The 27,216-nt window shown below is 46.4% G+C and overlaps 1 protein-coding gene across 3 annotated transcripts in view; it reads right to left on the bottom strand.

Moving 5' to 3' along the window:
• Positions 1-27,216, bottom strand: part of SLC10A7 (solute carrier family 10 member 7) — a 1,071,777-nt gene that overhangs the window by 50,236 nt on the left and 994,325 nt on the right. The window contains exons 11-12 of one of the 3 annotated variants that reach the window (XM_069631239.1): positions 20,541-20,686; positions 4,822-4,849 (exon numbers count right to left, since the gene is read on the bottom strand). In XM_069631239.1, the coding sequence (XP_069487340.1) occupies positions 4,829-4,849; positions 20,541-20,686 (167 nt within the window). In that variant the 3' untranslated portion in view covers positions 4,822-4,828. Of the gene's footprint in view, positions 1-4,799; positions 4,850-20,540; positions 20,687-27,216 lie in introns of all 3 variants that reach the window. The other 2 variants (XM_069631238.1, XM_069631237.1) reach the window with 2 other exon arrangements.

Raw genomic sequence — 27,216 nt, forward strand, 5'->3', positions numbered from 1 at the left:
TTCTGGTCCTTCACCTGCAGCTGGATGGCCACAACCATGAGACGGGAATCCTCGGGAGTGTTGGGAGAAGAAACTGCAAGTGTAACATAGGGACTATGCCTCGGTAACGACCAGGGATGTCCATTTTCCCCGAACGTCATGGGGGAACCTCGTAGCAGTCCCATAGAAGGTGGATGTCGGAGCCACAATACATGCAAAAGCCCTTCTCCTTCCTTCTTTTTCGTTCTTCCGGTGTCAAGGGAGCACGAGCTGCACCAACTTGCATGGGTTCTTCCTTTGCCGTGAAGTGGACTGTAATGGAGGGCCGTACAGATCAGGAGGTAAGGGAAAACATCTGTTGCTCTTCCTCTCCATTCTGCGTTCCGACAATCGGTAATCGATTTGTAGAACGGCTGACAATAGCTCAGAAAAGGAGGGAGGACGGTGTGTTCGGGCTAACTCGTCCTTCAGCTCCTCCTTCAAAGCCCTGCGGAAGATGGCATATTGAGCTGGCTCAGACCAACCGGCCTCAGAAGCGAGTTCAAAAGTATTGATGTAAGACAGAAGGTCAGCATTACCTTGGAGTACATCCTAAAGGTCCTCACAGGCCACAAACGTGGTTTTGGGTCTTTCAAAGGTCTGCCCGAGTAAGGTGACGAAACCTCCATAATCATGGAGGACAGGATTGGCGTGGGTAACAAGAGGGGTAGCCCATGCCTGGGCATTTCACACCATGTTTGAAATCATGAATCCGACTTGTGCGTGCTCAGAGGTGTATGTGCCGACTATGAAAGCCTTGATAAACTCCTTCAATCCTTTAGGCAATCCATCATATTTACCTGAGGCTAGGGCCATAGGGAGTAAATCTGCAGGGTGATGTTCACGTGTAGTGACCAATTGGCGTAACAGTATTTTCTGTCTTCAGGTTGTGTACCTCAAGGCTAAGTCCTTGAACTGCAGCTACCAATTCCTGCACCTGTTCAGCTATCGCCATCACAATACTTGGGCGTTGCAATCTGTCAGCGCTATCAACTTCTGCTTCGTCGGTATCGGTTTCAAAATCACCTTCTTCCTCCTCACATGATGAAAGAGATTCCGGAGATGGTATCTTTCTTGCCCTGGCGCTGTAGTCCTTTTTTTAACGAAGAAAAGGCCTACCACAGAAGGAAGCCACTGTGGCCGCGAGGAATCAGCAGGCCAGTAACCTCGCTTCTGGAGTAGCCAAGGAAATGGGGGAAAAAGCGACAAGGCACTTTTTTTGATGGATATGTTCTGCGCACGTAAGTAGGATGATGGCAAGCAAACCCTTCAGGAGATCCCTTGAGGGGTGTCTTGATCCAGGTCTGGTTGTGGAATGCGAGACCAGCAAAGATATAAGCTGCAGTTGTCCAGGAACAAACAGGTATGATACCAAAGAGAGTAACGTTATTGAAAGCAGAAGCAGCTATGAGAGGAGCCAGGCTGCATAGACCAACAGAGAAGGCAAAGAGTAACACGAGCACCGAAGCCCGGGTAAGGACTGAGCGAGAGTAAGAGAGCTCAGGGCAGTACCTGATCGCGGGGGAAAGAAGGCAACGGAGTAAAGATCAAACCATGGAGAGAGAGAGAGGAACAAGTGCAGAAAGAGAGCGGGTGAAAGAGAGCGTGGGCGGGGGAAGGCACCACTGCAGAAAGAGAGCGAGATAAGGAAAAACAAACCTAGTCCAAAGGACAGAGGCAAAGTAGCAAAGTAGCAGAGCGCCGCACAAAGAGAAAGCACTAGCGTATAGACTCAGCAGGGAAAGCGCTAAGGGTTGCAATGCACCGGCCGCAGGGAGGGGATGGACTAAGAGCCTCCTGGCGGTGGCCATCTTGTAGAATGACTAGACAGCGCCGAGAGCCCAGTGAAACAAACGTGACGGAAAAGATCAATGAAGGCAGCACCTCCATTGATTCCACAAGTGCCAGTCCCTCGGGCGTGACAGCCACCCCCCTTTGAGGCAGGGGAGGTGAGCCCACTTAGCAATAACCTCCCTAGGGGTCTGGGCAAGTGGGACCTCACAGGGAGTGACTCCCCTATTGGGGAACAAGGACTCCCATTCCTGCAAGAGACTCCCTGTCCAAAACACATTATCCGCCTACTTGGGAATCTGAAAGACTGTTAGTTCAGTTTTGGATTCTGCTGGTAGTAACATTTCTTTGACTTTAGGTAATGTTGGATTCCAACTGAACTCCCCAATCAAAGAGAAAAGACACTCCCTTCTGTTTGTGATGGCATATATAAAACCACGAGGAACTTGGAATCAAGAAGAGGATCCTGCGCATAGGAGATCCTCTGACGGGAAGACATGCTGAAGGGGCAGAGCAACGATAGACTGCGAAGCCAGCGGTAGCGTGGAGAGTGAGCGAATCGCTAGCAAGACGTTGGAAGGCTGGTGTCTTGATCAGCAAAGAAGTCAAGGTCGAAATGAAGACGGTAAAGTGACTGTCTCGCCTGGTGGTACGACCACACAGAAACCTGGGGCCCATTAACGGACACCAAGACCAGACCGCAGCGGAGAGATCGGATCCCCGATATCTGCATGAAAAGTGCATTAACTGGGGAGGAAAGCTAACACCCTGTAAGAGATAACACTGTTGAGGTGGGCTTACAGTGATATTTGGGGCTAGGAAAGTGTTACGTGAGTCAGATAAACCAGAGCAGGCAGATGCCCTACTGAAACGGAGCCAAAGCAAGCCTAGCATAGGGCCAGACCGCTTTGGAGAGCCCTGAGAAACGGAGACATTAATATTCGAGGCTGGGAGAGCCACAAGGATTACAAGAGCCAAGAAAACCTGAACAGGCAGTCACCCCACTGAGGCCCCGCTGAAGTGGGCCTGTCAGAGGGCCAGAGAACACAAACCATAACAATCGTAACTGGCAAGAGAACCTGGAGGGTTCCGGTTTTTAATCATAAAACAAGAACACTATCAAGCACCACGTCAGAAATGGTGGAATTGTATTTAAAAAAAAAAAAACGTTTCTTCCCGGACAGAGGGAACAGTGTGGAATTAATATTTGGCACGCAGAATCTGCGTAGAAGTTGAGGACTGTATTGTGAGAAACTGACAAGCCTTTTAATACCTCTTACAATGGGTCTCAAGCGACTAGGCCAGAAGCCAAGGTCGGAGGCTATTGCTCTGGCCTCCTTCTTTTGGTTATTTTTTTCCTTAAGTGGTAGGGCCAGATAACTAATAGGGTTTGGATTAATAACTATTTATTTTTGACTTTGATGCACACCCTTATTTTTAGTTAACAGACAGTGAATCCCCCACCCTCATAGCGGTAGGGAAAGATAGGCGTTCAAATAAACACCTTTTGTCCCTACTTAGTCCAACTCCTTCTGGTTTGCTACACTACCCAATGAATGTAATACACGCAACTAGACTGGAGCTCTAAAACGAGTGCGTAACTGGATAATGAGTAGGTAACTGGCTAAATGTTCCTGTAGCAACTGATTTTCCATAGGGTTCTAAAACACATCTATTGAAGTGTTACATTAATCTTCTTTTCTTTAAAATTAATGTACATTCTTGAGTCTTATTTGACTATGAAATGATGTTCCTATCTTGGCACCAACCTATATTCAAGTGGTGTATCTGCTTTGCTGCATTGTATTATAAAGAACTGGTCATTAAGGGAAAAGTTCTGTTTGGTCCATAACAAGATCCATTAAATGTCCTTTCATTTTCATAAGTGCATTGTACATTTTATTTTTACAGAATGAGTAGGCTTATGTTATGTATTTGACTTTGATTCAAGTTTCATCTCTGTGACGATTGGAGCATCCCTCATGGCAGATGCAAAGTGTATTAACGTATACCTACTGCTTCACTTATGCACACTCCCCCTTCACCATCCTCAACATTGGTATCCTGAAAACGGAGTGGATTTGGCTTGACGACTGGACTTGAAGACACATGCACAGACCATACATGGTCACTGCTTGAGCATAGATAAACAAGACCCATATCTACATGCGACAAACAAGGAACTCTTCAAGACTGCCTATTTCCCTGAATTCTGCAACAAACTAGGCAGTGTGTAGCTCTTTCTTTATCCTAACTATGCCTATTCACCCAAATTTGCCAAAAGCATGTTGAAGTCTGTTACTGATATTCCCCCCCAACATTACTACAGGAATATTTGTCCATGCAATTACCACCCGTTTTCTGGAGCACTGTTTTTTTATGGTGCTCCCGATCCTGCCCTTGACCAGTGTTGTCCACTTCATCAAGAGCCACACGTTTACTGGGACACACAACCCCTTTACGAAGACATTCGTCTGTAAAGATCTGTTGTCAAGCTTAAGTCGAAAGATACTAACAATTATCTTCCATGAAATGTTATTTAGAGATAGCAATATCTTAAAGCACACCTCCTGGCCATCCTTTTATACAACTAATACAACACTAATATGTTTTCATGTAACATAACATTTTTAATTAACAGGATTCCACTATTTTATAGCTATCATTTAGGATAAATGGTAACCCAGGGATGAATACATTGTGATCCATCTCTTTTAATCTTTACAAAAATGAAAGCATTGCACTCCATCTTCCTAAAGTATGATTTTCTTCAGTCTTTTTATTGATTTGGGTCTTCTGTACACTTAGAATAACACATCGGAATGATGTAATTCGTAACTACATGGGTCCACTTTCACATAATAGTTCAATCCTATAACACTATGCTTATTAGCCATCACCATTGTTAAGACACGGCCAGTATCCTGCTCGTTGGTATTCTATGCACCACAGTGTTTGCCGGATTACTTCAAAAATTACAAATTGAATACCAAATTATTTGATTGCTGTTACCGTCTCTTCATCGTTTGTCTTCCATTTCCTACAACAGAAACATTGAAGATCATAACTGATAAGGAAGAGCACATCAAAAACACCCAGACTGCTTTCCCTACCCACACAGTGATAAGTAACACTAATGGACAACTCCCACACCTTTCAATCTTTTAAATCTTCAATCACTTCCACTGACACCTATTAATGAATAGCCCAGCCTCAGTATCCTGACCACGGTGTGATGAGGCCAAAGTGATTGTGGGTCTTTCTGAAAGTGGTTATCTGAGTAGCTCTTTTTTCTAGAGAGTTAAGAATCAACCTTCAATGAATGCCCTCGGCCACCCCGTGAAAAGATTGGAGCACTGGCCCTAAACAATCCCAGAATATGGTGGATGTTTTTGTCTCAAACTGAAAATCATAGCAATATAATGTGAAACCATATGGGGCACAAACTGTCCCCCAAATGGTTTGCACTTTAGTGTACCTTCTTCAGACTGATGGAAATCTACCAAGATCTGGACATTGCTCCCAAGGCATGCGCAGCCAAAATGATGATCTGCTTTTTTATCCTAGTTGCCGGACTTTCATTTATTTGAGTGGTGTGTTAATACACACTTATTTATTTCTAATACGTTATTATGCATAATATTATCTTCATTATAATGCCTTGTTTCAGTCGACACTAATTATACTTTTGGCATTGTAGCCTATTGTGCGCATGAACATTGTTTTAGTAATCCGTTACTGACTGAATTACAGATTGGAGGTAGGTGAGGAAAGAAGGGGAAGCAAGAGGGTAACAAGCAAAAGCAAAGCACGTGGAAGAGATAAATATAGATATAGAAAAGGATAGGATACATTCCAGTCAAGTCAATGTCTGCTGGATTGGAACTCCTATGGGATTAAAAAGAAATGTGGGATGCCAGGCAGTCATGCATTATAAGAAAGTCTGAATAAATCACTGTGAGCTCCTTTTGAATGCCTCAGGACACCCACTAAATTTGATCCCACACTTCAAAGAATGAAGCAGCTGTAGCTTTAACTCCAATATATGGCCAGCTCTATGAATTCTATGTCCTGTGCGCCCGAATGTGAATGGGACCTGCTTTTTTTTATTAAAGCAAGCCAGGCATTTGGACTTGAGTGCCTTCTGAGATTTCCACTTGGTTGTTGTAGGTTCATTGAGAATCAACCAATACAGCGGTTTTAACTTTATCCATTGCTTTTATAATCTCACCTTTGGCTTGATTAGGAATAGTTGGGCTAATTCCCAGGTTCTCACTTTGAGCTCTTGATCTGCTATGGCAGTTTTGAGCAGGGTAAGAGTGTGGGAACATGTTAGTATATATCTCAGTCTGCAAAAATAGAAATTAGCCTGGGAGGATGGTTGTCTAGTTAGCTCAATTTTACTTCTTCTCTTCTACCTCCGACGATTGAGTGAAGAAGGTTGGCCGGGCTAGCATTTTGCAAGGCTTAAATTGAATTGGTACATTTCTAATCTTCTGCAGTTCAACCATAAACCTTGTTTACTCATCATTCAAAGATGAAATCAAGGATCACAACGTTTAGAAAGCTCCATTTCAATTTACTTACATGGATTTTATCTTTAACATTTGCCATTTTCCTCTGATGAACTCTCAGAATTATACAAAGAACAGGGGGAATCCTCAGCTTGTATTGGTAAATGATTGATAGTCTGGACATAGATCCTGTTGGTCATCATGATGCATGGTGCCTACACTCCAATTCCTTCTCCTTTCAGACTTTCTCAGTCCTTAACCAGCAGAGAATAACCAGGTTACTCAACGTAGTGACCACCTTACTCCTAGTCCATAGTCCCCTTTCCTCCATACTCATGGCACATTCCTCCGTCCTGTGGGACGGGACCGGAGCACTTTCTAAAAGTATCCAAAATTTTGCAAACATTTTAGTCCTTCCTCTCTTTCTACGCGGGGTACAGCACACGGCCGTAACCCGGCCCATCTCAGCTCCGCCCCACGCATCGCCTATCAGTCCTTTTCTATCGCCAGGTCAGAGACCTTTAAGCAATAACAGAGGAACCTTATTAGAGGGGACGGCGGGCGGGCGTATGGAGGAAAGGGGACTATGGACTAGGAGTAAGGTGGTCACTATGGTGAGTAACCTGGTTATACTCCTACGCCCCGTCCCCTTTCCTCCATACTTGGAGGCCCAAGTAGCCGCCTTTGCGATGGTCTCCCAGGGGACATATTTCTGAAAGGCAACTGCGGCTGCCTTGCCCCACACCAGGTGTGCATGACTACCTTTAGGAGACTGCGATCCATCTCGACATAGTCGCCTTAGAGGCCTGATTACCTTGTGGATTACCAAAGGTCACCAACAGTTGAGAAGAGCTCCTAGATTTGGAAGCCCTGTCCATATAGAACTTAAGAGCCCTTCTAACATCCAAACAATGCAGAACCCTTTCTGCTTCTGAAGCAGGGTTCGGAAAAAGACCAGCAGGGAGATTGACTGGTTCAGGTGGAAATCAGAGACCACTTTCGGCAGGAAAGAAGGGTTTGTCCGTAGGACCACCTTATCCTTGTAAAAAACCAAGAAGGGATGCTCCACCGACAAAGCCTGGAGCTCACTCACACGTCTTGCTGAAGTAACAGCCACCAAAAGGACACCTTCCACGACAGGTGTTTAAGGTCCACCGTGGCCATTGGTTCGAAGGGTTTATGGCACAACACCGTAAGGACCACATTCAGATCCCACGCCGGGTGCGGTTTACGAACCAGTGGTTAGAGGTGCATCAAACCTGCAAAATGTCTCTTAACCACTGGATTAGACAGAGAGTCAGAGCATTGGTCTGTAGATAGGTAGGCGGATACCGCCAAAAGATAAGTTCTGCATGACAGAACGTGAATGCCCGACTCTGCTAGGTGGGATACGAAGGACAGCACAGTGTCAATCGTAGCCGCCCTTTGGTCCAGCTGTTTGTCTAAGCACCAATGACAGAACCTAAGCCATTTGCTTCTATACTGAGACCTAGTCGAGGGTTTCCTGTCTGCTTCAATAATGCGCATGTTATCTGCGGACAGGTTGAGATGTTCTAAAGACCTGAACTCGGGCACCATGCCGCCAAGCTGAATGATTGTGGGGAGGGGTGCCACAGCTGTTGATCCCCCTGGTGAAGAAGATTGGGAGTCACCGGCAGTCTAATTGGTGCACACACTGACAGGTGTTGAAGTTCTGAGAATCAGAGCCTGGCCGGCCACCACGGGGCTATGAGCAGAAGAGAACAGTTCACCGTGTTCTTCAGCTTGCAAATCGTCTCGTCTGATGAATCAGAGGCAGAGGCGGGAAAGCATAGGCCCGACTGGGGGCATCTGCCGTGACGCTAGCTGGCCCGGAATGTGTACTGCCACTAGCCAGACACTGTGACGAACTGCCCACTCCCAAATCTGGATGGGCAGGACCATGAGAGGGGGAGACTTGGGGCCCCCTTGCTTGTTGATATAATACATTGAAACCACATTGTCTGTGCGGATACGGACCACCTTGTTGGCAATGATCGGTCTGAACGCCTTGAGCGCTAGGAAAATCGCCTGAAGCTCCAGATGATTTATGTGGAGGAACTTGTCCTGAGGCGACCTGAAGAAGATCCAACGTCGCACTCCACCACAGAAGGGAGGAGTCCATCATGACCGTTACCATCGGGGCTGGGTCCTGAAACCCCGCTCCCACCGACAGGTTGCTGAAAGACTACCACCACTCCAGGTCCGCTCTCATGGAAGCCGGAATCAATATCAACTTGGAGTCCGGATCCACAGCCTGACGCCAAGACCTCCGAAGAACCATATGAGTCCGCCTCATCTTGAGACGGGCGAGTGGTAGAGCCAAAACACACGAGGCCATGAGGCCCAAATGCCTCTGGAACCACCAGGCCAACATGCTCTCCGACTGCGCAAACATCTGACACGTGGCCAACAGATCCGCCATTCTGTCCCCGGTCAGGTAATCTCTGCAGTCAGTCGTGTTCCAGCGAAAACCCAGGAAAATCAAGTCATGAGAGAACGTCATGGAAGATTTCCGCCAGTTCACCGACAGCCCGAGGTTGAACAGGAACTAGAGGAGAGACTGAAGATTGCACGCAGCTTTCAACAGGCAAGGGCTGCGTAAGAGCCAGTCGTCCAAATATGGATACACATGGATACCCTGAAGAAGATAGGCCGCGATCACCGACATCATCTTCGTAAAGACACGCGGTGCCGAGCTGAAGCCAAAAGGAAACACTCGAAACTGGAAGTGCTCCTCTCCCACAGAGAAACGGAGATATCTCCTGTGTGGATTCCAGATCAGAATATGCATGTACGCATCCTGAAGGTCCACCATGCTGAGCCAATCGCCCCTCTGCAAAGAGGACCGCATCTGGCCGGGCGTGATCATCTTGAATTACTCTTGGGGTAGGAAAAGATTGAACTAGGAAAGGTCTAGGATGGTGCACAGGCCAGCCTGGTTGGGTTTGGGCACTGTAAACAGTCGGGAGTAGAAGCCCTCCCCTCGCTCCCCTAATGGAACGGGTTCCATAGCTCTGAGGTCCAGCAGCTTCTGAACCTCGGCTTTTAGGGAGGACGACCCAGACTGCTGGAAAGGAGGGTTGAAGGGTGGGGTAGGGGGTAAGGGTAAGCAGAAGCCCGCCCGAGCGACTGACAAGACACACTGGTCCTCTGTGATGGTCTGCCACGCCTCCCAATGAGACGCAATGCGTCCTCCCACTGTGGTCTCGTGCAAGCACGGAGATCCCCCATTTGGCGGGTTTTTCGGTGGTGTTACCACATGAACCCGAGGAGGAGGCGGAAGAGCGGGAGAAAAACCGAGTCCGCTGCTGCCTCCGGCGGGAATTTACCAAAGGGGTTTCCACTCTCCGGGATTTCCGATCTAGAAACCCCCTGAAACCAGAGGAAGGCCGGCTTTGCGACAACAGTCTCTGGGTCCTAAAAGGAGTTTTAACCAAGACGGACAAGGACTTGGCCGTCTGGGTGCTGTCCTTCGTTTTGGTGAGCTCCACATCTGTCGAAGAGTGAAAAAGCTCCTTACCGTCAAACGGCAGGTCCAACACTTTGTCCTGCACCTCCTATGAGAACTTGGTGGCATGCAACCAAGCCTGCCGAGAGGTATCAACCCCAAGCATAAGACCCCGAGCCGAAGTGTCAACGTGATGAGCCGCGGCCTCCAGCAGATCTTGGGCCAGGACCCTGGCATCTGATAATCCCGCCTTAAAGTCATCCAGCTTCTCGACCGGAATGAACTCCTCGAACTCCGCCAGACCTTTCCACATCTTCATATTCGCCCCCGCTAACACCCATTCTGCACTGGCCTGCCGCAGCTGCAGGGCCGAGTTAGCAAACATCTTCCTCCCGAGGGAGTCGAGAAGCTTGTCCTCTTTTCCCAGGACCTGAGTAGCCGTCGTAGAAGAGGATGCTGCAGGCCTGGACTGTAAAGTGGCCGCAGCCACCACTGTGGAGGAGGGGGGCGGACAAGATGCTAGAGCCACCTCTTCTGAGGAATGCAGCCTGTAGCGTGCGTCAATTTTCTTTTTGACGAAAAGTCCAGAGTGTGGCTTTTCCTACTCTACGGACCTCGGCCAAAACGTCCCTCTGCAAGAACAGGCCGGTTCGCTCCGAAGGAGACAAGGTGAACGCCCCCGAAAGCATACCCTCCTGCAGAGCGGGTGCCTCGGGCACTGGAACATCCAATAGGCGCATCATGTCCAGTACCCAGTCGTGAAAAGCTCTAATAGAGCGGGGCTGGTCTTCGCTGTCCTGATCGCCCTGCGCATCATCCGACAGGTCAGGGTCCTGCTGAACCACGTCGGGCACCTCCTTGTCCACGGGGGACAACAGGGGCAAGGGCGGAAGGGTCGGGGGAGGCACTGTAGGCAAAGGCGGTGCCGGCGGAACCACCAGAGGCACGGGTGGCGCCGGAGGCGCCGGCAGGCATATCTCCCTAAAAAGATCCTTGAAATACTCCCTCGTGGGGTCGGTACGCTTGAGTACCTGAAACTTGCCAAAAAAAGCGTCCCCCGGAGAAAGCTTTGGTGCTGACGGAGAAGGCCTCTCATGGGGGGGATAATTCCAAGCATGCAGAGGGGAGGGTTGCCAAGCAGGCCCATCCCCTGAGGTGTCCACATAAATCAAGGGTGCTGAACCCACAGGCAGCGATATGTTGTGCTGAAGTGGCATCCGAGCGTTCCAGTCATAAACTGGACGAAACGGGGGCGCACAAGGAACCTTCTGTTCACCTACAGAACCGCTCCCTACACTTGAGGCCGATGGCGTAGTTGTAGGGGAAGCACCCAAAATGGCCACCATGGTCGTGGTGGGAACGGCCGCCATTTTGCCGTCACCTGAGGGTAACTGCGGCACATGTGAAAGTGAGGCAGGGGGCCCCGCCGGTGGATCAGGGGTCTTCATTTTAGCCTTTACACAAGGAACCTCGGCCTAGCCGGTACTATGCGGCCAGGAAAATTTCTGCGACATACCAATAGCCAAATTAGCCTTCACAGGAAGGACCTCGACACTGCCGGTAAAGGAGGAACTTAGCTCACTCCTTGCCCCCTCAGCGGTTCTGGCGTCGCCACAAAAGCGGGAACGGTGAGAAAAACCTTTCACCGATAAGGCCTTCCCAGGCCTCACAGAACTGTTGGTTTCCTTACCCTCTGTACGAGGGATCTCGGACCCAGGTCCGGTAGCAGCCTTTCCACAGCGGGCCTCGAACATACATTCGGTATTATCAAGCCCAGCCGAGGCCTCGGGGCGCACCCGGTACTTTTGAGGGAAGCCGATAAGGAGGCCTCGGAGCAAGCTCCGGTACCCCACAACTCAGTAGTACTAGGTCTACAAGCAGCCCGCACAGGAAGGGCCTCGGAGTGTACTCCGGTATCCACAGGCCCCTTACAGAGACCCTTGGAGAAAACTTTGGTACAGTTTTTAGGCCCAGAAGGCACCTTGGGGCAAGCCCTGGTAACAGGGCGGTCGACGCCCCTCCCAGACCGGGAAGACCCCGGGAAGGTGTATCCCGGCCGAGGTGCTCTAAAAAGTAAAGAACTTACCGGACGTTTCTTCTTTTCGTCGATGAAGGATTGAAAATGCGTAGGAGTAGTACGCTGGAACACCTCCTCCCACCGCTCTAACCGACGTTGGAAGTGCCCGTACCGAAAGGGAATCACAATAGAAACAGGGATCCCAACAGTGATCGGGACCCAAACACTCTAAACAAAGAGGATGGGGATCCGCCCTCGCGAAGCACCGCTGACACGAGGAACCAATTGGAAAGTCTAGTTTAAACGACATAGACAGACTAGTACGCGATCGCTAGCGAGAGCCAGAGAGGAGGAAAAAGAAGAAAATCTTCTGCGGATGCAAGTGCCTCCAGTCCCGAGCGAGCGGAGAAAAGGACTGATGGGTGATGCGCGGGGCAGAACCAAGATGGGCGGGGTTATGGCCGCGTGCTGCACCCTGCTTAGAAAGAGAGGAAGGACTAACATTTTTGCAACATTTTTGATGCTTTTAAAAAGTGCTCCGGTCCCGTCCCACAACGGAGGAGGAATGTCCCATAAGTATGGAGGAAAGGGGACAGGACGTAGGAGTAAGAGTTACACGTTGGCAAAAGGTTGCATGAGGGAAGGGGATAGTGATGCTTCAATTAGGTTTGTCCTAATATTCTCCATGGGATTGCTCTCCCAAGATCATCCATTTGCTCAGCGCTTCTCTAAGAAAACTCTTCTTCATGCAATTCTACTTGTGGGTGACTTGAGATCATTTAGAGCGTGTAATGTTACTGGTGTATGCCAACATTCTTGGATAGGATCTGATGTAATATTCTGCTAAAAAGACCTACCTGAAATGCGCTAAGGTTTTGAGAGCATGTTTGGGACAAGGTCTTTCAGGGATTACAAGTTTGGGCATTGAATTTGTGGGTCTCATCCTTAACTGGGGTCTTGTAGAGGACATCTTGTTCTTAAGGATAGTTTGAGCGGGAGAGTTGAATGCGGGAGAGATGTCTCCCAGCAGGAGAAGTATAGATGATGTAATAAAAACACCACTGTGGGTAGCCTTGTATGATATGCACTATAGTCTTCATGTATTGCAGCCTTCCTGTTAATGGATTTATCCCTTATAATGTAGTATCTGTAATTCATCAGCTCCTACAGCCAACTGGGACACAGCCTGACTTGGAAGTTCCCCATGGCCATCTGACGCAGGTGATATATGGTATGACGAATGATTGGCAATCGAGAGAGGCTTGGATGGTTGACACCACCTGCTGTGAAGAGGAAGCATCTGTGATGCATGGGATCTGTCCACACAATCTGGCCTTTCACTGAGGCCTGGCCCCTTTTTCTGACCAGTTTATAAAGGGCTATTGCCCGCTGCTTGAATATTCCTCAAACGTTCTTGCCTAGCCCATCCGTGGATACTCGCCCAGACACACCCATTCTGGGAAATTGGTGGACCTGCTAATTAAGCTACAAGCAGACATTTTGTAATGCTCATGGGTCGTGATTGACATTTTTCACAGTTCACCGACTTAGCTGCAACTTGTGCATTTTTCAGGGCACAAATGTATCGAGGGTAGAAACATATAATTGTGCACAAGGTGTATAATAAATGATGAGCCTTGGACGATATGCTACGAGAAACCTACAGCATACCCACCCAGTGCCAAAGAAGATGGCATGGTATTGGCTAAAACCATGAACGTACAAGATGTATTAAATGTATATTTTATTAAAGTTTTTTTATAAGTTTAAGTTATTCTTTCAGCTGTTTTCTTTTCAGGACCGGTATTTTAGGTTTAGCATTTTGCTTACAGTAAAATAAAAATAAAAATTAAGGGCAACTCCAAGGACAGAACAAATAAATAGCACACTCGCGCAAGTACCGTTGAAGTACCCGCTTCGCCGCAAGTCTCTCTGCCAGTTTCCTGCTGCCGTTGCTTGCACGGATTGTGGATTCCATTTTCAGTTTCCAACCTAGCCAAGGTGACTTTGATCAGCCCACCAAAAAGTGTCTGCTTGCTACACCTTGGAACGTAGTATTTGTGCTGATTGATTGTTATTTTTACTTGCAGCTGCTGGTTGGACCGCCCCTTGCTGGGCCCTGCCTCCATATATTGTGCCCGCCCGTGCACAGCACGCGCGCACTCAATCATTCAAGTACCGTTGAAGTACCAGCTCCGCCGCTTAAATGTAAAGCAGCGAGGCGGCGCCCAGCAGCGACTTGCCTTCTCAGTATGGTTTTCTATTTAATTTACAAGCGGCTCAGTAGTTTTTTTAACAGCTCCATCCAGGGTTGACATGGTTTTCACCATGTACTCTTTAAAATCCGATATGCCTGGATTCCCACCTAATAGGCCGGCGAGTACTTCAGATGTCAATCCTCTGGTAACTGCACAAATGTTTCAGACTGCCCTCACCATTATTCTGATAAGGGCCCCAATTCTTGCTACAACATCATGTGTCCTCACTAATCTGTCTTCATTTCGTTTTAAAGCGGCCACCAGGCCACTTGTGCCACCAACATCAACCCTATTACCTAATGTTTCCTTAACTCGGTGCATGCCCATAGTAAATGCTCCATGCATGCCTTTAAGGACTCTTAGTGAGATGCCCACCATCTCACTACATTCATTGTCTGACAACACAATCCTGGCCTCTGTGAAGGGAAATATTCCGGCGGTGACCCCGGCCTTTCCTTTATCCGCAATCGCATTTCCAATACTCAGTCATGACTCCTCTGGCATTTCTATTTATGCAAGCCAGTGTGGATCTCCAATCTCTATAGTTGAGGTGGAGGTTTCACGAGGCTCCGATATTGTAACGCTGAATTCAACTATGGCGCAAGTTCACTCATTAGTGGATTTGTTTATCCACCCAACTCCAAGACCCCCAAGATCTCCCTTCAGAGAGCCCACTCCACACCACCTGGTCATGCTACAACCAGCCTTAGTGGCGATTAATACCACACTTGTTAGCCTCCTGAAGTTGTATGAAACTTTAGATACCAAACTATCTAAACAATCAAATCAGGTTGAGGATCTGGTTACATGCCTAAAGGGCAATCAGTCAATCTGTTATGTCAACACGACAAAAGCCCCCACAATGTTCAAAGTTCCAATAGCTGATCCTAGTCAACCACATTTCACCAACCCCTGGCTTCTTTAGCGGGGACACCCTCGGATCCCCCCAATTGAGCCCACTCCTCACTGAGCATAATTTGAATATAAGGGAGCCTTCCAGGGTGGATCAGTCATGGGCTTCAGTTCCCTCTTCGCCTCCTTCTCCCATGGTGTCCACAGTTCCTTCCTTAGCAGGGACGGGTCCATCACAAAAGCATAATTCGAGTGTTGCTCGTGGCCCAAAACAAAAACTTCAGAGCACCAAGCCTGCAGCGAAAGGCAGCGTACATTTATAAGAACATTTAAAAATACAGCCGCGACAAAACCTTTAAGGGGCACATTAAATGCCTTCTTTCAAGTGCTTGAGCACTCATCCAAGCCAACAAAAAAATAAGTCTGGCCTGAGTACTTTCGCTCTTCCTTCAGCGAACGTGGTCAACACCACTTAAGACCAGGATTTAGCCATTCCAAACCCACCAGACATGGACAAACCTCCCATTGCCTATTTGCCGCTGAATAATCTCATACAGTCCATCCAGGAGGCAGAGAATGCTGACAAGCTGGCTGCAACAGCTAATTTGTGCAAGAAAGCAGTCTCATTTTCCATACCTGAGGCCCGCCCAGCCACGATAGGCGAGGTACAAACTCAGAACACCATTACAGATCTACACTATATGGTTGAACTATATCTTGCAGCACGACTAGACAATACAGACTCTCAGAAATCGGGTGCACAAAGCCTTTGTTTAATAATCTTTCGAGATATATACACACCCTTTGAATTCACCATGCCACACTCTCATTATGAAGTGTAGAGATGGAAATTTTCCTTCCTACGACTTAAATAGGCGCAGTGTCCTGAATATATTCAGTGACGTGGTGGAATTGGAGGATGTGGCTTCCAGTGATATTGACCAAATTGAATTCATTTTTGAGACAACACGTTCAGTTGTTCGGCTATGGATTGCGTCTGGAGTGGTCATGAATACCATCTGGCAATCTAAAATGCGCCCGTTTGCAATGGGTTTCTTCATTGCACAGGACCCAGGTCGCATAGCAGCTAGACCACCATGCGCACACCCTAAACCTAACATTTACTTAAGTACGCAGGTCACCTCGGAGCGATCCATGTCGGCTCTTGCCCAATCTTATTATTAACCATCAACCCAGCACTCCCTTGCAGTATTGAAAATTGCAAGCTGGAACACCAGAGGCCATTCCCATCTGCAATCCTCTATTAAAATGTTTTCCTGCATTTACCACATCATTGCTCTGCAAGAGACATTGCTATCAGTTGTGCCCGTTTGGGACAACTATGACGCAATTCTACTACCTGCAATCCTTAGCAAAGGCAGACCTTCATCTGGCGTATTGCTGGCAGTTAATACGACTCTAGGTTTCACAATCTCACCATGGGACTGTGACAGTGCCCATATTCAGCTTGTCAAAATATTGTGTTTACATGACTCCATTGCGCTAGTGAATTTATATCGCAACCCAGCAGCAATGGCTGATGTTGCTTTTTACCATGGCTTATCCAGAATTCTTGATAGGATCCATATGTGTGCATCCATCACACACACCATCATTAAGGGTGACATTAATCTTGATTGTTGGCATAAAGAACGAGCAAGTAATGAGGTGTTCATATGGACCTCTTTCATGCGAGATCGGAACTTCTATTTGGTCAATGCTGCAGTTCCTGGTGACCTGCCTCCCCAACATACCTGGCACAGAGGTAAGAGCAGGAGTATTATTGATTATATGTATGTGGAGGCCCGACTGTTACAGAGCATTCAAAAACTGCTCATTTGTGATCATGATAATAGTGACCACTCACTTGTTTCATTAGATATTCTTTGGACTCTCCCAACATCAAGGCCCCATGCATGCATTCAGGCTCTGGTCATTAATACCTCGAGATCCAGGCTTCAACGGAATCCAAGCAACCTTGCTGCATTCCAGATAGACATTGAACACCATATCTCTGGACAGCTCACAATTCAATACCCTGATTTACTGACACCATTCACCATTCACCATCACTATCCCTCGTAACAATGTCATTCGTCATGTTCACACCTTTGATCCGTCCCTCCGCTCTGGACGTGCTGAATAGAGACAGCTGCGAAAAAGCCTTCTGCAGTCCAATTCAACCACGTGTTGTCAAGATCTTAAAACTGCCAAATGCCGGTATACAAATTGGCTCAGGAGCAGGAAAGCCCTTATGTTTCAAAACAATAGTGAACACATGGCTTGTGCCATGTCAAATAAAAACTCGGCGGGCATGTGGCAATTGTTAAAAAATCACTCCGGTAACATGCAAGCTGATACACAGATTAATGGCGTGCAAGAACAGCAATGGGTCAAATTCTATTCTGACTTGTATATTGATGAGCAATATACTATAATGTCACATGACCATCACTCAACCTCGTCCTGGCATGTAGACTTCTCGCCTGACACTATTCACAACTTAATAATGAAGGCTAGCTCATCCAGAGCAGCAGGACCGGATGGCCTAACTAATTTAATGTTCAAAACATATCCTGTCGAATGGGCTCGGATCCTGGATAAAATATTTTGAGAGGTCTTAGTAGTGAGAATGGTTCCTCTATCATGGAAGACGTCCATTATCATCCCTGTCTTTAAGAAGGGGGGATCATAGTCTTCCCAGTAATTATCGGCCAATCGCCCTACTGGACGCGCCCAGGAAAATCTTTACTAAACTGATTCTGAGAGATTTTAATGCATGGACTCTGAAATACCATCTCAGAGATCCACATCAAACAGGATTTGTGGCGGGCCTGGGCACTAGTATCAATCGACTATGTTTGAATGCCATTAAACATCAATGTCAGATGTCAAAACAGCCTGTTTTTTTTACGCTTTCGTCAACCTCAATGCAGCATTTGACTCCATCTCACGTGTGATTCTTTTGTCAAAATTGAACAGAGACCAATGTCCGGCAACCCTTTACGGCGTCATCCAAGCTCTACACTCTGACACCTAGATACAAGTTAGATTGTCCCTGGAGGGTCTATTATCGAGTGTCATTCCAACAGCACGAGGCCTAAAACAAGGATGTCTGTTGGCATCTGTGATATTTAATTATTTCATCCATGATGTCAGGTATGTCTTTGAGAAAGTGATTTCAGATTCGCCCAAACTAAACGACCAACCGATAAAAGCATTAATGTGTGCGGATGATCTTGTATCAAAAACACAGATAGGGTTACAAAAACTGCTCTCTGCATTTCATCTCTAGATCACACAAAATGAACTCTGCATAAATACAGAGAAAACCCAGATAGTCATTCATTCTCCAAAAAGATCAGAGAAATCTCCCTTTGCTTGGTCCATTAACACAATTCCCTTGACTGTAGCACCACAGTACATCTATCTGGGCATGTCTTTCGAAGGCAACGCCAATGCCAAGACTCAGATTGAGCGAATAGAAACGAAACTAGCCACAGCCATATCTCAGGCAAAGATTATCATGTTTAAATATGGTATATTTTCAATTAAACCAGCATGGCTCTTTTGGAACATGAAAACAGTTCTAAGTCTTCTACATGGTCTGGAAACCTTACCCACTAACATAAATCTTCAGTTTGAAAAATGGGAGACCAAATATTGGAAGCAAATATTACAGCTTCCCCAATGTACACCAAATGCCTGGTTGGGATATGAACCAGGGCTGGTTTCCCTTCGGGCGCTCCATCACTGGCGCTTTTGTTCATTGTTCAGAAACTGCTTGATTTACACAGATCAAACTGTTATTCTAAAAACCTGGGCTAAATAGGTTTTCTCTGTAAAGCATGTGTTTGTAACACAATGGTCATACAAAGTTTATCATATTTTAGCCGATGCCTATGTTTTAATCGATGAGTTACTTAATAATCCAGATAAAGCCAAAACTAATATCTATGAGGTCGACTGGATTAAGATAAGAGATCTATGTCTACAACATCGAGATGGTGATTCTGTTAGATTTCCACCAAAGAAAAGTACGTACCCTCCCACCATTTCTGGTGAGCGTGTCATCGGTGAAGTATCGCACTGGAATAATTTGCCTGCGCTTTGAACTGTGGCCCACAAAGGCGGTTCTGGTTAAGCGTAGGCTACTGTTGCCTTCGTACAATTATGGTCGTTTCTGCCCAGGAGGTGAGGCATGTGAAACTTTAGAGCATCTGATTACAGCATGTGTAGCACTGCGTAGTGCAAGGGAGATTAATGTTGCCCGCCACTGTAAATATTTGGGAGAGTTGGACCCTGTCCAATGCTGGACATCGATTCTCTCGTCTGCCCACATGCCGATTCAAATTGCTACTGTTCATTTTTTAAGACATTTTAATTTAGAAACTTGAAGGAAGTGAGTGAACACATGTTAGTTTATGTGTAACTTGATTTATTTCTTTGTAATATCATCTGAATGTTTAAACGTGTTCAATATTAATTGGAAAATTCACATGAATATCATCAATGCATGTATTTATTTTCCAACCTTTTATGTATAAAAAAGTTTTGAAAGGTTGATTTATTTCAGCTAATTCAAATAATAATAATTTTAAAAAATAGCACACTGACCATCAACATGGATAAAGAACAAAGAAAATGAGAAGAAACGTGAAGAAAGGAGTATAAAGACAAGAGAAACAGCGAGTGGGCTAGTGAATGCACAACACGAAACCCTCCAATGGGAATGCTTTAAGCTCCTAATTTCATTCACCCTAAATGTATCTGACAAGCACTCGCTGCATAACTTACTTCTATGCACGTTGGCCATGCCGGCGGAGATTCCTCCCGAATGTCGTGCTAGAACAAATGGGTCTTTCTGAAAGTCACCAGGTTGGGATGGGTCTCATGTCTTCTGGGAAGTTATTTCAGAGGGGGAGAGGGGTGGCAGCAACACATCTGGCCCTGTGCATCCTGAAGGCCGTTTTTGGCTTAAGCAGGCTCTTGGCTTGTACGGGGCAGAGGTATCCTAAGATTGTTTCTTTGTAGGTTACAGGGTGATGGGAATGCTGGGCACTTGGATTAGAGGCCCACAGGCTTGGAGGAGATCCTGGCATGCAGCGGAAGCCAGGAGATGCTTTTTGAGTTGGTTGGTTTTTGGTTATTTTAAGACTACCAGTGGCATTCTGGACTTTGTGGCTTTTTCGTTTGACAGCTGGGGAGGCACGCAGAGGCCATTGCAGTAGTCCTGCTTTAAGTGTGCAAGTGATCTAAACACCACTGGATGGTTTTGTTGGTAGGTTTAACACTATACAAAAAATTACAAATTGTCGGATCCTGGAATCCTTACCAGATTCATTACAGCAAATGGATGCAGCCGTTTAATGGGGAAAAGTGGTTTCATCGCACAGAGCCCTTCTGAGAATGACATAACGACAACGAGGACTCACGAATATTAAAACCCATTCCCATCAGGACGAAAAAAGAACCTCTGTACATGCACCCCTCCTGCAAACTACAATTAAAGCATGCACCTTTAAGAAAACAGTAATAACAAGTTACTTTTCAGTAAAAGGTACGAGCAACATTGCCAAAACCGAAGCAAGCGCTAATGATACTCTTGTAAAGCAGCTTACCTTCTGTCTGGAAACCATCCAGGATTTTATAGTTGGTACCAGCAAACTTCCAAGGAGAATCTGTGCTGGGTGATAGATGAGCAACGGGACAGAGATTAAAGAAAGATGTTCGTATCCCTCGAACACAATCTTCAGCATCGGAATGCCTGTTCATAATAGAAGGCAGGAGGTTAATCTCAAGCAAGTCATTCCAGGTCACAGTAGAAAGAGCTTGCAGCTGACCAGGATAGATCAGTAACAGAAACGCAGGAGGTTAATCTCAAGCAAGTCATTCCAGGTCACAGTAGAAAGAGCTTGCAGCTGACCAGGATAGATCAGTAACAGAAACGCATGAGGTTAATCTCAAGCAAGTCATTCCAGGTCACAGTAGAAAGAGCTTGCAGCTGACCAGGATAGATCAGTAACAGAAACGCAGGAGGTTAATCTCAAGCAAGTCATTCCAGGTCACAGTAGAAAGAGCTTGTAGCTGACCAGGATAGATCAGTAACAGAAACGCAGGAGGTTAATCTCAAGCAAGTCATTCCAGGTCACAGTAGAAAGAGCTTGCAGCTGACCAGGATAGATCAGTAACAGAAACGCATGAGGTTAATCTCAAGCAAGTCATTCCAGGTCACAGTAGAATGAGCTTGCAGCTGACCAAGATAGATCAGTAACAGAAACGCAGGAGGTTAATCTCAAGCAAGTCATTCCAGGTCACAGTAGAAAGAGCTTGCAGCTGACCAGGATAGATCAGCAACAGAAACGCATGAGGTTAATCTCAAGCAAGTCATTCCAGGTCACAGTAGAAAGAGCTTGCAGCTGACCGGGATAGATCAGTAACAGAAACATTTGGATGGGATTCATCAAATGTGAAGAAGTGAACTTAGGCATGTGGGGCAGGGCAAATACGACTTTTCTCTGATATGAGCTATGCTCTTTATAAATTGGGAAAATGGGCATTAAGAAATGCCGGCTCCCAGAAATCAAGAGGTTGCTTCATTTGGATCCAAGTTTGAATTGCATCACAAACAGTTCCTAAAACAGCATGTACACCTCAGGGGCAAAGCGCTTGTCTTGGAGGCAAGACAATGCAGCGCAGCACAGGTTCGAATCCGGGGCCCACGCTTAGAAACCAACCTCTGGTATTAAGCGTGTTATAAAATAACAATTATAAATTATTCTCAGTAAATGAAGTTGGACACAATTTTGCAACCACTCACCTTAAGTATATTTATGGTTATGATAGTTTGATATGATCATTTACTTAGATATAGCCTATACACAATGTGGTTCAAAGCACTTCAAGGCAAGGGAGGGAACAAGGGAAAATCCAATGACATTCCTACAGGCCTTGAACAGTAAGGTTGTGAAATTAACTATCTTACTCAGCATGATGACATTTCTGGAAATGGAAACAGACAGGCGTCTACCGTATTAGGCCGGACGACATTTCTGGTGGATCCGGAGAATACAAAAGGTGAGGGAGAGAGGTGCAGAAAGGGAGGGGAGGAACACAAACAAGCGACTATCGTACTAGGCCTGATGACATTTCAGATAGTGCAGGAGGGGGAGGGTGCCAGGAAACAAGTAAGGGGGGGGGGGGGTAGACAGACAAGTTTGCTATCATACTAGGTCCAGGGACAATTCTGATAGAGTAAGTGCATAGAAGAAAGTAAGGGGGGACAGAAGGAGATAGGAAAAGGGAGAAAGGGAGAGGAGAAGGGAACTGAGAGTAAGCAGTCAAAAAGGGTGGAGAAGCAAGAGGGGAGAGCGAATACAATTGCAGAAGTCAGTAACACATAATGTTGCAAGCCAGGATACAAGATGAAGAAGGGAACAGCATGATTCAGGGCCACCATGAGTACAAGATGCAAAGGAAGTCCAGCATGAGAGTTGAGAAAGGGTGATGCACCGTGAATCAATGAAGTCCATAAAAGTCAAATCCAGCAATGACCACAAGACAGTGATGGTAATTAACTGTATGTATATATGTAGATATACCCTTCCTTCACCAGATTATATGTTATGTAATGTAATGCTCTGCGCTATATCCATATGTGCCTTACCTTGCAACCAAGTTTTTAGGTAATCTTATCTTCCTGTTTCTCTGCTGTGCCCTGTTACCTCTGGGTTTTGCGTGCCATACCAAATAAATAAACAAAACAAACAAACAGTATCAGGACAGACTCCTGCAGAAGCAGGCTGGAGGGGGGGGCAGGGTAGAAGAATAAAGCATAACAGGCAACACCTGTCCTGTGTGTGAGAAGGGAGGGTAGCACAAGGTAACATCACAGGGGGACAAGAAGGGGTGGGGATGGCCTGTGGGGACAGAGGGAGTAAACACATGCTGGTGCACGCTTACCTGCTGTCTGAGCAGGGAGTCGGGCCCTAGATCAACCTGGTCCAAACAGGATTTCCCCTTTTCTTTGTCAGCCCTTCGCATCAAACACCCGAGCACGAGACGCCCTTGATCTAAGAGTTAAGAGCAGGAAGGAAGAGGCAGGGCATAAAAGGTGGGTGGTGCTAAGGCCAGGTGGCCTAAATCCACTTGCACCTGCTCCCCATCTGCAAAGGAAAAGAGGCTGGAGGGCTCCTTAAGTAGGGAAAAAGAGTGGCAACGAGGAAGGCACCAGGTGGGCAGGGCTTGCTAAGTGGGGGAAAAGAACGACAACCGGGAAGCCACCAGGTGGGTGGGGCTTAGGCCAGTTGACCTAGATCCACCTGCACCTGCTCCCCATCTGCAAAGGGGTTTCACACAAACCCTGAAAGTTAGATTGAAATGTTTGCCAGCGGTGATGAAAGGAAACAGCAGCTGAAGGTTGTCATTATTCTTATTAAGTGAAAGAAAGATTGATTTGAGCTTGTATGGAGGTCAAGTGACCGGCAAATACCCTACAGAATGTGTAGCCATCCTGTCGTGTGAGCATACAACGGTCGCATGAGATACATAATTACCAAACATTTGTACGCATGTTTTGAATACACGGATGAGTGACTGGGGAGTATACATTTTCGGACAACCCTTTAATCAGTGCTGTAGAAAAAAGTGGTGAAACAGAAAACTATGGATTTCAACACCAACAAAAAAAAGAGAAGAAAACGTATCCAACCAGCTTCAGAAAAGTGGTCAGAGTTCCCTGTGAAAAGAATACTGGTCACCATGAAGAAAGCATAGAGTGAAGGTTTTCCATTTCATACACATAGGCCTAGCCACTCACCATCTCAGCTCCTGCATTGTGTACCATGGGATCCCTAAGAAGCATCTGGCCTGTTTCTACCACTTGGACAACCTTAGCCTTGCATGGCTCTACAGGAACTAGTGCCAGCTGTGATAAATGACAGAATGAAGCATCGCAAAACCTAAAGAAAGTATCAGCTTAAGAGAGACTTGGCTAGGGCAGAAAATGGGAAGCCATACTCATAATAGCACCATTTTCTAAAAGGCGCTTACTTTGGTAAGCATACCAATGTGCATTATTTCCCCTTTTGAACGTCTCATGCTATAGTTTCTTTAAGTGAACAAACACAGCATACGCATCTTGGCCCTGTAGAGTGAGGGTCTGTGTATTTTTTGCAACTGAACAGAGAACAGCTACTAGTACATCATTTCCGATTAGTAAAGTGATCTGTGAACAAAGAGACAGAGAGACACAGAGAGACACAAAGAGACAGAGAGAGACAGAGAGAGAAAGAGAGAGAGAGAGACAGAGAGAGAGAGAGAGAGAGAGAGAGAGAGAGAGAGAGAGAGAGAGAGAGAGAGAGAGAGAGAGAGGCCATGCCTTTCATCCCAACTTAACAAAACCTTGTGATTTTGGATAACCTTGGTTATGGGAAATCATGCACGGTTTTGAATATTCAGTCAGACAGGATTGCCTAGTATGTTACAATTCCTGAGGATGATAAAAAAGAACATGAAATGTATAATTTTCAACAAAAAAAGGAGCCAATGCAAACTGGCTGAAATCGAGGAAATGCCGGGCTATCCCATGTTTCCTAGCTGTGCTGCTGCATTCATTATGGATCCTTCAGCTGCAGGCCAGTACATATCCTGGGATACCAACAATGATCGCTTTGCAGTAAAGATACAAGAGCCAAGGTGACATAGACTTTATGGACGTCAGGAAGCACAGAAAAAGAATTTAACCAAGTACGCATATGAAGATTTTTAAAAACTGGATTAAACTGGATTTGCTCAACCCTTCACTTGCTTCACTTATAGCCTTTGGGGTCTTGCAATGCAGGTACAGTCGCATACATCACATAGACTGCGCTCTTGTGATGCCAGTGCCAAGTAGGACATGGGATTACTACCTGTGAACAATGTTCTACAGTCGAGAGAAGTTGGGACTTTAGCTTTACTGTCAATGCAGGAAATAAACCTTGATTCACGACTTGACGCCAGTGAAGCACGCTCGTAACCGATCCCGAAATGCTGACTTGTTACCTTATACTTTCAGAAGGCCCTGGATGTTATTGAATTGAATTAAAGAGTTTAAATCCTAAAGGGCAACGTCCATGGGGCCCTGTGAGGAGAGATGCAGCCTGGTGGAAGTCAAAGATGGAGATGGACAGAAGAATTAAACAGCCTAGAGTAGATTTTCCCCCTTCAGAGGATGCAACCCCTGACTGGAGAACTGCATCCCCAAAACTACATCTGTGCAAGTCTTGTGAGCAGCATGGTATGGCCAACAGCGCTAACACAGGTGAAGGATCTAAAATAATCAAGGGCCCAGTGCCGTGGATGTGCGACATCCAACAGAAGTCAGTCCACGAATATCGCCACGCCAGACTTGCGCCCCCCCCCCCCTGTCTGAAATGGGTGCAAATACATGCTGGATTCCACAACAGCCCTTGGTTTGGCTGGTAGCTACGCTTTCCATAATCGTTTCTCAATGTTGGGGTCTGCCGAAACCATAAGCGTAGATCTAGAAAATAACATTGAGGTGATGCTTCTAGTCCTACTAGAGTACTAAACATGCTCAGGTGCCCCACGCCAGGTGGCCACGAGAGTAGACGCCGTTTAGAAATTAGGCAGCCATTGAATCAAGGGTCTTGAGAGTCTTCACCCATACCTTTCATGTCCTGATCTTAGTAGCACTGCCAACGTGTGCTATAGTCTTATTGGCTGTAGGAGGAAGGTGGCTCAAACCTTGTCCCGCCCCCCCTCTCCCACAGGGCTGCCAGGTGCATGCCGGAACAAGCTTTTTTTATTGGTTTTCACCGTTGTCTGATCCAAAATTACAAACTGAGCTGTTGCTTGGGCTCATTTTTAAGTGATATGCAAATGTTTTACCCCGGTGTGTGTGAAGGGCGAGGGAAAGAGAGTCCAATATAGTTTAACAGTGGTATAAATCAGACCTTAAAACAATGAGGGGCTTTAAAAAAAAAGTATGGCCAGGGCTCGTTTCATCATTTCATCTCTGAGGCAAAATAAATGAAGGGAATTAATTTTAATGCTCCAAGGTACCGAGTCTGCGTCCCGATGCTCGGCCGCATCCAACAAGGTTTTATAGAAACGCAAGCCGGCTTTATGGGCACGCGCACTATGCATGCATTTACTGAGGACGCTAGGCTGTCACGCTGAAAACTGTTTATAAAACATTCATCAAAAAAGCCCTCAGTAATACAATGCATTGTCTGAAGGATGTAAGCAGGCACATCTTGTAAATGGATTCGTTCTCCGACTGAAATCATTTCTACCAAGAGCTTCTCCCCAGTGCGCTACAAAAAGCCGCGCGGCTAGATAAAGAGCTCTACTCGCTACCTGATCCAAACACTGGGGAAATCACTAATGTACGCCATGCCATATTTCCGTGTCACACATGACACATTTGTCTAAAATTACCCAACAGACTTTGACATTGCGGCATACTCCGGGAGCAAGGCTTTCAAGTGACATCTGCCAAGTTGGAACTTCAAGTGAGAGCTTTCCACTTCTAAAGAGCAACTTGGAAGTCGTTTTTCCGCCTGCAATCCCAGGATGGAGGGGATGAAACCAAACAGAAAGGAATGCGGATCGTCTTGATGGCGGAGCCGCCTTACTTTAGGCCGAGTGCCTTTTTGAGGTTCTTCCGCAGTAGTGCCGCAGGCGGCCACGTTCATTGCCTGCTTTGCAACATGATTCTCAGTTGTGGAAGCTAAATACCAGATTTGTAAAAACACATACAGTAATACAGATGAAGTATTTGATCATTGCTATTTCACAGTGCCTTTCAGGTGGATATAGAAGAGATAATGATTGCGGTACCTACATTGGATGCGGTTGCTTAGATAGTTCCACACAAATAGGAGAAATACTATGAGACAATGTTAATACGGATATTGATCCATAAAAAGCCAAAAAAAAAAAGTCTACTAAAAGAAAAAGAAAACTGAAAAAAAGAATATGAACCTATTACTAAGGGTCCTCCATGACCTTGCCCACAGTGCATGGTCCAGTTGCATTCTTTTGTGGACTCACAATGAGTTCTCTGTGACCATCTGCCCAGTCTTCTTTTGAAACGTTCTGCTTTCTGGTCCGAAATCGCTCAGGAGATGGAAGAGAAAGGTCTCAAATGATACCTTTAGGTTCCTCCCTTATCAGAAGCATATGCCTGACGGTGGTGTTCTCACTATTAGGTGCCATGTGGGGTTGCAGTTCTGCAAGGTGGGGGCTGCCTCCCTGCAAGTCATCAATGCCCCCTACTGTGTGCTTAGT

The sequence above is a fragment of the Ambystoma mexicanum genome, chromosome 6q, assembly GCF_040938575.1.
Source record: "Ambystoma mexicanum isolate Mex_15411 chromosome 6q, UKY_AmexF1_1, whole genome shotgun sequence".
Taxonomy (NCBI): Eukaryota; Metazoa; Chordata; class Amphibia; order Caudata; family Ambystomatidae; genus Ambystoma; species Ambystoma mexicanum.